At 35.0% G+C, this 10,142-nt stretch overlaps 1 protein-coding gene across 1 annotated transcript; it reads left to right on the top strand.

Annotated features, from left to right (window-relative positions):
- The first annotated feature begins 628 nt into the window (after nt 1-628).
- On the top strand, nt 629-10,070 carry tnfrsf1a (tumor necrosis factor receptor superfamily, member 1a). The gene is made up of 10 exons (XM_051132152.1): nt 629-874; nt 1,292-1,376; nt 3,674-3,785; nt 3,999-4,127; nt 4,452-4,601; nt 4,693-4,771; nt 6,636-6,718; nt 7,680-7,828; nt 8,467-8,584; nt 8,684-10,070. The coding sequence occupies exons 2-10, from the start codon at nt 1,341-1,343 to the stop codon at nt 8,986-8,988; spliced, it is 1,161 nt and encodes a 386-aa protein (XP_050988109.1). The 5' UTR covers nt 629-874; nt 1,292-1,340; the 3' UTR covers nt 8,989-10,070.
- Nucleotides 10,071-10,142: the final 72 nt, after the last annotated feature.

The following is a 10,142-nucleotide window of genomic DNA, read 5'->3' as shown; positions in this document are numbered from 1 at the left end:
GAACTACTCCTCTTTTCCATGCACTGCATTACTTGTATTCATTTCATGCATTAATAAATGGTGACAAGATGTCAAGCCTCAAAGGGGGGGAAAATATCACCACAGCATGATAAAAGCAGTTCGTGTGACCAGTTTTCTGAAGTCATATTGCTTTGTGTGACAAACAGAATGAAATTTTAAATGCATACTCGCTGTGACTTCAGGGAAAGGAAGTCAAGGGCAAAAGTCATGTAAGTAGAGATGTCTGATTTGTGAAGACCGATTTGAGTCGGATCTTTTCAAAGAATCTGATGATTCTATTCACAAAACTGCTCTTAATGATTCAATCTGATTCATATCCTACATTAAGAGATGCAGATGCAAGTTCCAACCATTAACATGCATATTCTTAAAATGTCGTTTGACCAAATAAGAAAGTCATGAACGTGATTTTATTTTTATATATTTTTTTGAATTATGGCTTTTTTATGTAGTTTGGCATTCTGATATATAAAAGCCTATAAAAGTGTGTTCTCCATTCAGCGTAAGACATTCAACAACAGTAACGCCTACACTGTCCAAAGGCGTTTTGTGTCCCTCAGTGTGTAAATGCTTTTCAAAGATATAACAGAAGCTTTAGAGTACTTTCGTTTTCATCCAGGCTCTCGAATTCCTTTATGAGAACTGGCACGCGAGGAGGAGCGTGATGTGACGCATAGCATTTCCAGTTAAAGACTGCCCTTCTCCTCCGAGGAAATGGACGGTAGCGATTCTTCACCAATCTCACATTTGTAAAAAGCGTTTTTCTATATATATATATTTCAGCTCAACTGGGGATGCTAAAAAAAGTTCTGGGAGAGTAAGGAAGGACGGTGTTGGATCGCCATGAGTGGAGGTAAGGTCACGCTGAAAATTCTCCGTAGGAACTCGATCGTTATCTCTAATGTGGCACTTTTAAGTGTGGGTGTTGAGATTGTGAGCAAGGTTTGAAACGGATGGAAAAGTTGAAGCGTCACCCCGTTTGCCGTCTTTCCTAATGTCTGGGGGGGTCTCAACTTACATTAGCTATAGACGTATATTTTATATGTTACTGTGTGTGGTTTAGGTCTGATTAGGTTAGTTTCTCTTGTAGACGCTATTTCGCAACAGGTTGCTGTAAGAACAGTATGCTTGATATATTGAGCTCATGAAAACTATTGCTGTTTCTTGTCTTGTTAATGCTGAGAAATTATTCACTTGTAAATATTTAACTTTTAATTACACTTCCCCCCCTCTCCTGTCCTCCACCGATCCTGCCGCCCCGTCCGGACAGTGTGTTTCATGAATTGAGAAGTACTGCTTTAGCGCCCCCTACAGCGGCCATGAGGAAATGTCAACTGTGCGTTTATGTTTTGCTGGTAAGTTAGCATTTGCAGAGCACTCAGCCATGAGCCATTTTCAACTTCCTTAACCCTTTACCTGTCACCCCCCATTTTTTAAAATAGGCATGAAAGTGCACTATCCAAACTTAAATTGTTGTAATTCATGAACACTTTGGAATACAGATCTAAGGTTGGTCTTTTTTAAAGAAGACGGTCAGCAGATTATGGCAGAAGTGGAGTTTTTTCAAAAAAATAAATTATTAATAAGTTATAGAAGTTTAAATTTAGTAAAAAGAAAATGCACTGTACCATTTTTATTTTATTTTATTTTATATAAAATACATATTTTACATAACAGGTTTTACCCTAAATTTGATATCAAATTGAAGCCTTCCGTCTAAATAAGTTATGTTCCGAATTTGAAGTTGATATGAAAAAAACTGAGGTTCCTGGGAAAGCTTGTTTAGGGCGTTATACCACAAACAGCCACCGGGTGCCATACAAACTCTATAAATGCAGTTTTCTGTGACAAAAGTCTAAATTTCTTTTATCACAAAATAAATAAATAAACAAACAAACATAGTTCCAAGGAACCACACATTTCAAAAATAAAAATATATATTTTTACCTGGTGATTTAAAGTTAAAAAAACAAACAGAAAAAGCAGCGCCTAAATTAACCGAATCAATCGACATTTATTTACACCGAAGTAATTTCATGGGTTAAACCAGGTGAAAATTCCCCTTTAAGGTAACAACTTCCGGTAACCACTCTTTACAGTGCTCATTAAAGGATTGAGAAATTTAATTACATAGCGAAAAAATACGACAAATAAAAACTGATAAACTGTTAAACGGTGATAAAACAAATGTTAGATTCCGATATGAGTGTGCTTGTTTTGATATATTAAAATGTAATTTTTCAGTCTAAGTTTTACATTTTTGCAGTTAACATGTATTGTATTTTAATACACATTAATTTTCTTCATCTGCATAAATAATTTTATTAAAACAATGCTAAAGCAAAAGTCTAAATTTCTCTGTCAATTTTACTTTTATCACAAAATAACCACCAAATATGAAATCCTGAGGCTCAGACCATTCCAATGACATGTTTTTTGTCAAGATTATAAAAAGTTTGGATTCTAAAAGACCGTAATGCATTTTGTAATATGACACTTGATACCACCGCTAAGGGGGAGGAGACCACCAAAAGATTTTACAGTACCATTTCCATGGTAAAACAATGTCCGATTTCAAAATGGTTTTCATAGGATGATTCTTGGGCTTCTAAGCTTTCAAATGATATATAATTTATGATGATTACTAAAATATTTGATAGAGAAAAAGGACAACGAAAAAAAGAGCGCCAAGCGTCCCACAGGTGGCACGGTGACAGTTGAAGGGTTAAAAGATTGTGTTGATATGCTTTAATATTATTGACTTTACCTATACATAGAATGGATAGTTGGATTTCATAATTTAAACAAAAACATATAAACTTTTTAGGACAGACATACACTGAGTTTTTCTAAGTGTAAGCCATGAGTAAGTGCAATTTCTAAAAAAAAAGTTTAATAATAAAGGACTACATTACCCATAATTCTGAAGAAATATCCACCAATCACAGAAGTTGCTCTTTTATATGTGACCCTGGACTACAAAACCAGGGTCATTTTTTAAAAAAAACTGAGATTTATACATTATCTGAAAGCTGAATAAATAAGCTTTCCACTAATCAAAAATTACGTTTTGGCATATTTACGGTAAGAAATTCACAAAATATCTTCATGAAACATGATCTTTACTTAATAACCTAATGGTTTTTAGCTCGATAATTTCAAAATCGATAATTTTGATCCATACGATGTGTTTTTGTCTCTTGCTGCAAATATACCCGTGCTACTTCAGATGGGTTGTTATGGTTCATTCCTCCAAAGAATTTATGAGACACATTCCTTTCATGACTCATTATGTGATTGGACGTAAACTGGATTAAAAAACAAACAAACAAACAAACAAAAAACATAGCATAATAATATTCGAATCATTGATCATGTAGTAATGCTTGCTGTTGGTAATTTAAAAAATGTAGGTGGTAGGCAATCTGAACATTCATTCGTTCAGTCATTCATTTAGTTTTCATTTTCATAATAATGTCTGACACAGTCTGACCACATAATGAGTGAAAAAGGAAAATTGTGTGAGGTATTACTTCTGGTTTATTCAAATAAATGGCAGAATAAAGCACTTTTCATTGTGGAATACAGTATTGCACTGTGCACTCACACATAATATTTTTTTTTAACCTAAATGATCCTTTGTTCCTCACAGATTCTAATCAGCCAGTCATATACAATATCAGATGCTGCAGTTCGTGGGAAAAAATGTCCTGATAATGAATACTGGAATGAGAAGGGTTTCTGCTGTGATAAATGTCATCTAGGTAAGGCAAATTTACATACAGGCTTTAAATAGAGTGTACGTTCTTTCAATAAATGGTTTTACTGCTGTGTTTTTTGGTTAGAAGAGCATTTATCATATAATGGAGCAAAGCTGTTAACATTTAAAACAGTTACCTATGTATAATGGGTAGCAACAGGGTGTGTGTTTTGTTCAGCCTTCATAGATGGTTTTGTCCTTGTGTTTTCTATTTTAGGGTACAAATTGAAAGAGAAATGCACTGGACCAAATACAAGGTCCCAATGTATGCAATGTGAGAATGGGACCTACATGGATAACGCAAACTATCATGAAAACTGCTTCAGTTGCAGGAAGTGCAACAAACGTAATGCCATTTTATGACTTTGATTTTCATATTTCCAGTTATTAAAATTAAAATTGTCATCATTTGCATAACTGTTGCATCAAATCTATTTGACTTTCTTTCTTCTGCGGAACACTTGTCTTAACAGTTTTTGTCCAAACAATGAAAGTCAGTGGGGTCAGAAACAACACTGGTCTCCAGTGACTTTAATTGTTTTGAAAAAGAGACACTCAGACGTTTTTTAAAATATCTTTTGTGTAAATGATGACAGTTTTCATTTTTGGATGATAGTATGCCTTTAATACGTGGATAATTGATCATTTGTCTTTCATCTTTTAATCACAGCTAATTCCATAGAGATAAAACCATGTACAAGCAAAAGGAACACCGAGTGTGGGTGTAAGCCTACATTCTACTATAAGAAATTAGCTGACTTGGATTGGGCATGTTACAAATGTAAGGAGTGTGAAAAAGGGCAGCGGAAAACTGGGGAATGTAAGTTTCTAAAGCTTATTAAAGCTTTGTTTTATAAATAATAAAGTTCTATGTTAATTTTGTATTTACATTATTTTTTCACTTTTGTCAGGTATTGGGGAAGAGAATACAAAGTGCGAATGCGAAGAAAACTATTACAAAAATGGCAAACAGTGTACGCTGTGTGATACGTAAGTCATACTTCGGTACTCTTCAATACCCTCCTGGCACTTGTTATGGTGTAGCACTTGTTCAGAGGTTAAGATGATGAATGCACTTATTCAGCTTTTTCATTCTTCCTTCCTTGCACTCATCCCTGCTGTCCTGAAAATTGGACGTTAAAGGAGAAGTCCACTTCCAGAACAAATATTTACAGATTATGTACTTACCCCCTTGTCATCCAAGATGTTCATGACTTTCTTTCTTCAGTCGTAAAGAAATTATGTTTTTTGAGGAAAACATTTTTCGTTTTTTCGAGTTTGAACTTCCAAAATACAGTTTAAATGCGGCTTCAAACGATCCCAAATGTGGTTGTAAATGATCCCAGCCAAGGTAGAAGGGTCTTATCCAGTGAAACCATCGGTTATTTTCATAAAAATAACAGAATTGATATACTTTTTTAATCTCAAACACTTGTCTCATCTTACTCTGCCTGGACTGTTTTTTTTTTCTCCAGTTCGTGACAGTTAGGGTATGTTGAAAAACTCCATCTCATGTTCTCCCTCAACTTCAAAATCGCCCTAAATCGCTGTTTTTCCTTTTTTTGTTAAGGGTGTTTGATCTTTTTTTGCATGTTCACTTTGCAAAGACTGGGTCGGTACTTCTGCAGCGATGTAGGATTTTGAAATGGTTTTTGAAGTTGAGGGAGAAAATATGGAGTTTTTCGACATACCCTAACTGTCTTGAGTCACAATACACAGAGTTCAGGGAGAGTAAGACAAGACGAGTGTTTGAGATGAAAAAGTATTTGAATTGTTTTCCTTGGCTGGGATCGTTTACAACCGCATTTGGGATCGTTTGAACTGCATTTTGGAAGTACAAACTCAGGGCACCATATCAGTCCATTATATGGAGAAAAATGTTGAAAATGTTTTGGACATCAGTGGTGTCCCCAGGTTTGAACTTCAAAAATGCAGTTTAAATGCAGCTTCAAAGGGCTTTAAATGATCTCAACCAGGGAAGAAGGGTTCAAGACAGTTAGGGTACGTCAAAAAACTCCCATCTCATTTTCTCCTCCAACATCAAAATTGCCCTACATCGCTGCAGAAGTACCGACCCAGTGTTTACAAAGTGAATATACAAAGAACGTCCTTTACAAAAAAAGGTAAAACAGCAGTGTAGGATGATTTTGAAGTTGAAGTTGAAGTTGAAAATGAGATAGGAGTTTTTCGACCTACTCTTACTGTCATGAACTGGAATACACAAGCATTTAAAGTTAAAAAGTATATAAGTTGTAATTTTTTTTTTTTTTGAAAATAACTGATCAATTTGCTAGATAAGACCCTTCTTCCTTGGCTGGGATCATTTAGAGCCCTTTAAAGCTGTATTTAAACTGCATTTTGGAAGTTCAAACTCGGGGGCACCACAGAACTCCACTATATGGAGAGAAATCCATATAGTGCAGAGAAATAGTATTAAACCAAATTTTGGATATTGTAGTCATTTTAAAACTTATTCTAAATAATTTTATTTTAAATTTGTCTCATCAGTTTTACTTTTCACTCTGTTGTATTTTTATTTCTTCCAAGTTTTTTCAAATTTTAGTATTTTAGAATTTTTTGTTTTTTATTATGATTATTATTAGTTTGTATTTTAGGTCTACGACAATGAAGGTATTAATTGGTATCATTAAAAAAAAAGTTTAACACCATTTGCCAGGACAGTTTTTAGTTTAGTTTCAGCTTCAACCACTGAATCGACCACTGAAGTGTACTGAATTAGCTCATGAACATAGTTTAAGGCTAAAAATGGCTAAATAACATACAGTTACAGATCTGTATAACTTTGGACATGTCAGACAAAATGATCAAAATGTGTGTTCTTTATGATTTATAGATGTAGGCCGGAGTGTAAACACTTGTGCATATCCAGCACAACTCCTTACTCTATAAAGTCCGTCAGCCCGACTAAACCTCCAGGTAAGTACTTATCTGATAAGAAAACAATTCAAATATTACAAAATATGACATTTTTAAAGTAACACTACATTGCCTCCCCTGAGCCCACTGAGTTTGAACAGACCCTTAAAGTGTGTGGTGGTAGGGGGTAATTGAGAATGAATAGGGGAAAGTCACATGAGAGGAGGCGATGCCTCCATTGCGATATGATTGGATATGACTGGTTCATGCAGTTAATCCCGCCTCTTGATTTCGTATTACGCATTCGCTAATCAGCCTGAATGAACAAAATTATGGCATTAATGGGAAGCCTAATTAAAATGTAAGCAAACAACTTAGTGAGATATTATCAATTTGTCACGTCAAAATAAAACTTGAAATGGCCTGAGAACATAATTAGTGGGGTTTTTTTTTAGTGAGCAATTAGTTGGGTGACATTTCTTGTTTACTAAGCTTTGATGACTAGTGATCCAAAAATAAGTTGACTATTAATAAGAACAGGTGATTAGTTATCATTACTGATAGTTGTTATTTTGAAATGAACATGTGAAAATGCTTAAAACACTAGCTGATGCAATTCCTTCTTGGTTTTAATAAACGGCACGTTACATTTCGGTAAGTGCAAACTGTGTAAGTAATGTTTAGTTAACCAGTAAAAAAGTGAGGATTTTGCTTCCTTATTTCAAAACACCACTGCATACCACTGGTACTGATGATCACCCATCCAAAAATGTGTCCTGTCAGACATTTATTTATATCTGATCTACCAGACAGGCAACTGCTGGCAAACTGTTTGGCTTTAGAGTGTAGTTCGATAAAGAGAACTATTCCTAAATGAGTGAGTAATCTTTGGGAAGTCCCCCATCTTGCCGTGACTAAGCAAAATGTCTCAGTATGGCCCAAAAACAACACGTGTCTTCAAACAAGAATTTAATATTGAGAGGTTTTAATTTGTGTGTTTCTCGTTCTATTGCTGTTTCAGCCACGTTACCTCAAGTACTGCTCCCCGTTTGTGCATGTATCATGGTTCTAGCGCTGGGAGTGTTCATGTTATACGAGGGCATCAGACTATGGAAGAAAAGGAGGCATGCCTTGTCATTGCAGATACCATCACCTGCTTCTGAAGATAAGGTAAAATGCTTGACTGACCAATGACAAACAATAGACACTACAACTATTATTCTTCACAATGAGAATGATTCATTTGTGATGCTAAATGCATAATAACTGTAGCTCTGTCTTCACAGAAGATGATTCAGCTTTTATCGTAAATACTAATACTAATATTTCTATCACATGGACTCTGTTTGCATTAATGACAAATAGTAATAACATAATAGCAAATAAATGCTAAACTGGTGCTGTATTAACAGTTTTCTATTTTAATATATTTTAAAATATAATTTATTTCTGTGATGCATTGCTGAATTTTCAGCAGCCATTACTTCAGTCTTCAGTGCCACATGATCCTTCAGAAATGATGTAATATGCTGATCATTGTTGAAACACTTGTGCTGATTAATATATTTGTGGAAACCATGATACTTTTCACTATTCTTTAACGAATAGAAAGTAAAAAACAGCATTTATTTTCTTTGTTGAAGACCCCTGATATATATATATATATATATATATTATTATTATTATTTTATTTTTATTTTTTTTAAATGTGATGTGTCATATCCTATTTGACTGGTGATATTTTGGTTATTGCTTTGTTTTCTGCATGTTTTTAAGTAATTAATATATATGTTTTTTGTTCTTCACAGACATTTATTATCACAGTGCCACCAGAAGCAAGAAATGATGCCATTCCCTTCACAGACCAGCCGTGTGAGACAGAACAGAGCAGAAAACTCCCTGACTGCGTCCCAAGAGAGATCAAAAGTATGTCCATGTTTATTTGCTTCTGAACGCGAATCCCTGGAGGCTCAAGTAATGATGCTTAATGATGTCCCTTTCTTCCTCTAACTTCCCCTTTTGTAGTTCACGAGTTCTTCTATTTTGTGCTGGAAGAGGTGCCTATCGGACGTTTCAAAGAGCTTGTACGTCGTCTTGGCGTTTCTGAGCAGAACATTGGCAGGGCGGAACAAGACCACCGGAACTGCAAAGATGCCCACTACCAGATGCTGAAGGTTTGGAGTGACAGTGGCAGCGGAGGAGGGAGCAATGTTTTGCCATGTCACCGCATCCAGATGTTCGTAGACACTTTGAAGGACATGAATTTGGTTAGCTGTGCAGACGACATCGAGAACAGGTTCCTTTCACAGGACACGAGCACTCCACACTGAGGCCGTTGGAAGAGAATGGAGTAAAGGGCATTAATAGAGAACTTAACCTTTGACCAGTTTCTATTCCTTTAAGAATGGAAGTGGATGACACCATGTCATATTTCCGGGTGTCTGAGGATTTCACACTAAATTTTTTTATGAACATGCATGTTCTGTGTTTGTATGTCATCCGGGCTTTTGTTAGTGCTGTCAAAGTGAATGAATGAGGGTACTTGGGTGGTTTGGTGGTTGTAATTTTTCAAATATGAAATGGTGAAGACATAATCACACATATTCTCTCCTAGTTCTCCTTACTATAGCACACATCTCACAACATGTCCAGGTCTCTCTCACACACACACTGGGACACTGGGGTCATTCCATAGGCGTAATGGTTTTTGTGCTGTACAAACTGTATTTTCTATCCCATCACACAAAACTTTCTGCGACTTTAGATTTTCAAAAAACTACGTTCTGTTTGATTCCTCATGTGGACCAAAAATGTCAAAATGTACTGGTATTATTATCCTTGTGGGGACATTTGGTCCCCATAATATAGGCAATACCAGGAACATATATATATATATATATATAGTTTTTTGTTGTTGTTGTTTTGTTTTTGTTTTTTGAAAGAAGATTATGTTCACCAAGACAGCACTTATTTGATTAATGCTGATAGCAAAACAAAAACAGTCTATAATTGCAGTTGCATTTGAACCCTTCAGATGCAACTTTTGTATAACTTGTGGTGTTGTATAAGTGCATTATTCCACGGGCTAATATGGTGCTTCAGCTGGAACAAGCATTAAATTTCAATTCTTGAATAAATAACCCATATACATTGAAAAAATGGTGTAGAAACAGAAAATTCATTGCAAATACCACATGGAATTAAACATTACATTTTTAAGCAGAGAGACTGAAATGGTCTTCTTGTAAAATGTACTTCAATGATTTTTATTCACAACTTTTTTTTACAGTGTGTAATATGGAAAAGAAAAAACATTTATATATTTTGGGGAAAAAAACATTTTTATATTCTGTTTTTACATGTAAATGCAAAAAAGATTGCCATTCTACAAATAAACTGCTTATATTTTTAATTCATGTGTAATTTGCTTTTCGTTCAAAATCATTCCTATTTTAGATGAAACCAGGAAGTACATGCTTTGATG

This window comes from Labeo rohita, chromosome 16, assembly GCF_022985175.1.
Source record: "Labeo rohita strain BAU-BD-2019 chromosome 16, IGBB_LRoh.1.0, whole genome shotgun sequence".
Classification (NCBI taxonomy): domain Eukaryota; kingdom Metazoa; phylum Chordata; class Actinopteri; order Cypriniformes; family Cyprinidae; genus Labeo; species Labeo rohita.
This window is presented reverse-complemented; position numbering and strand designations above follow the sequence as displayed.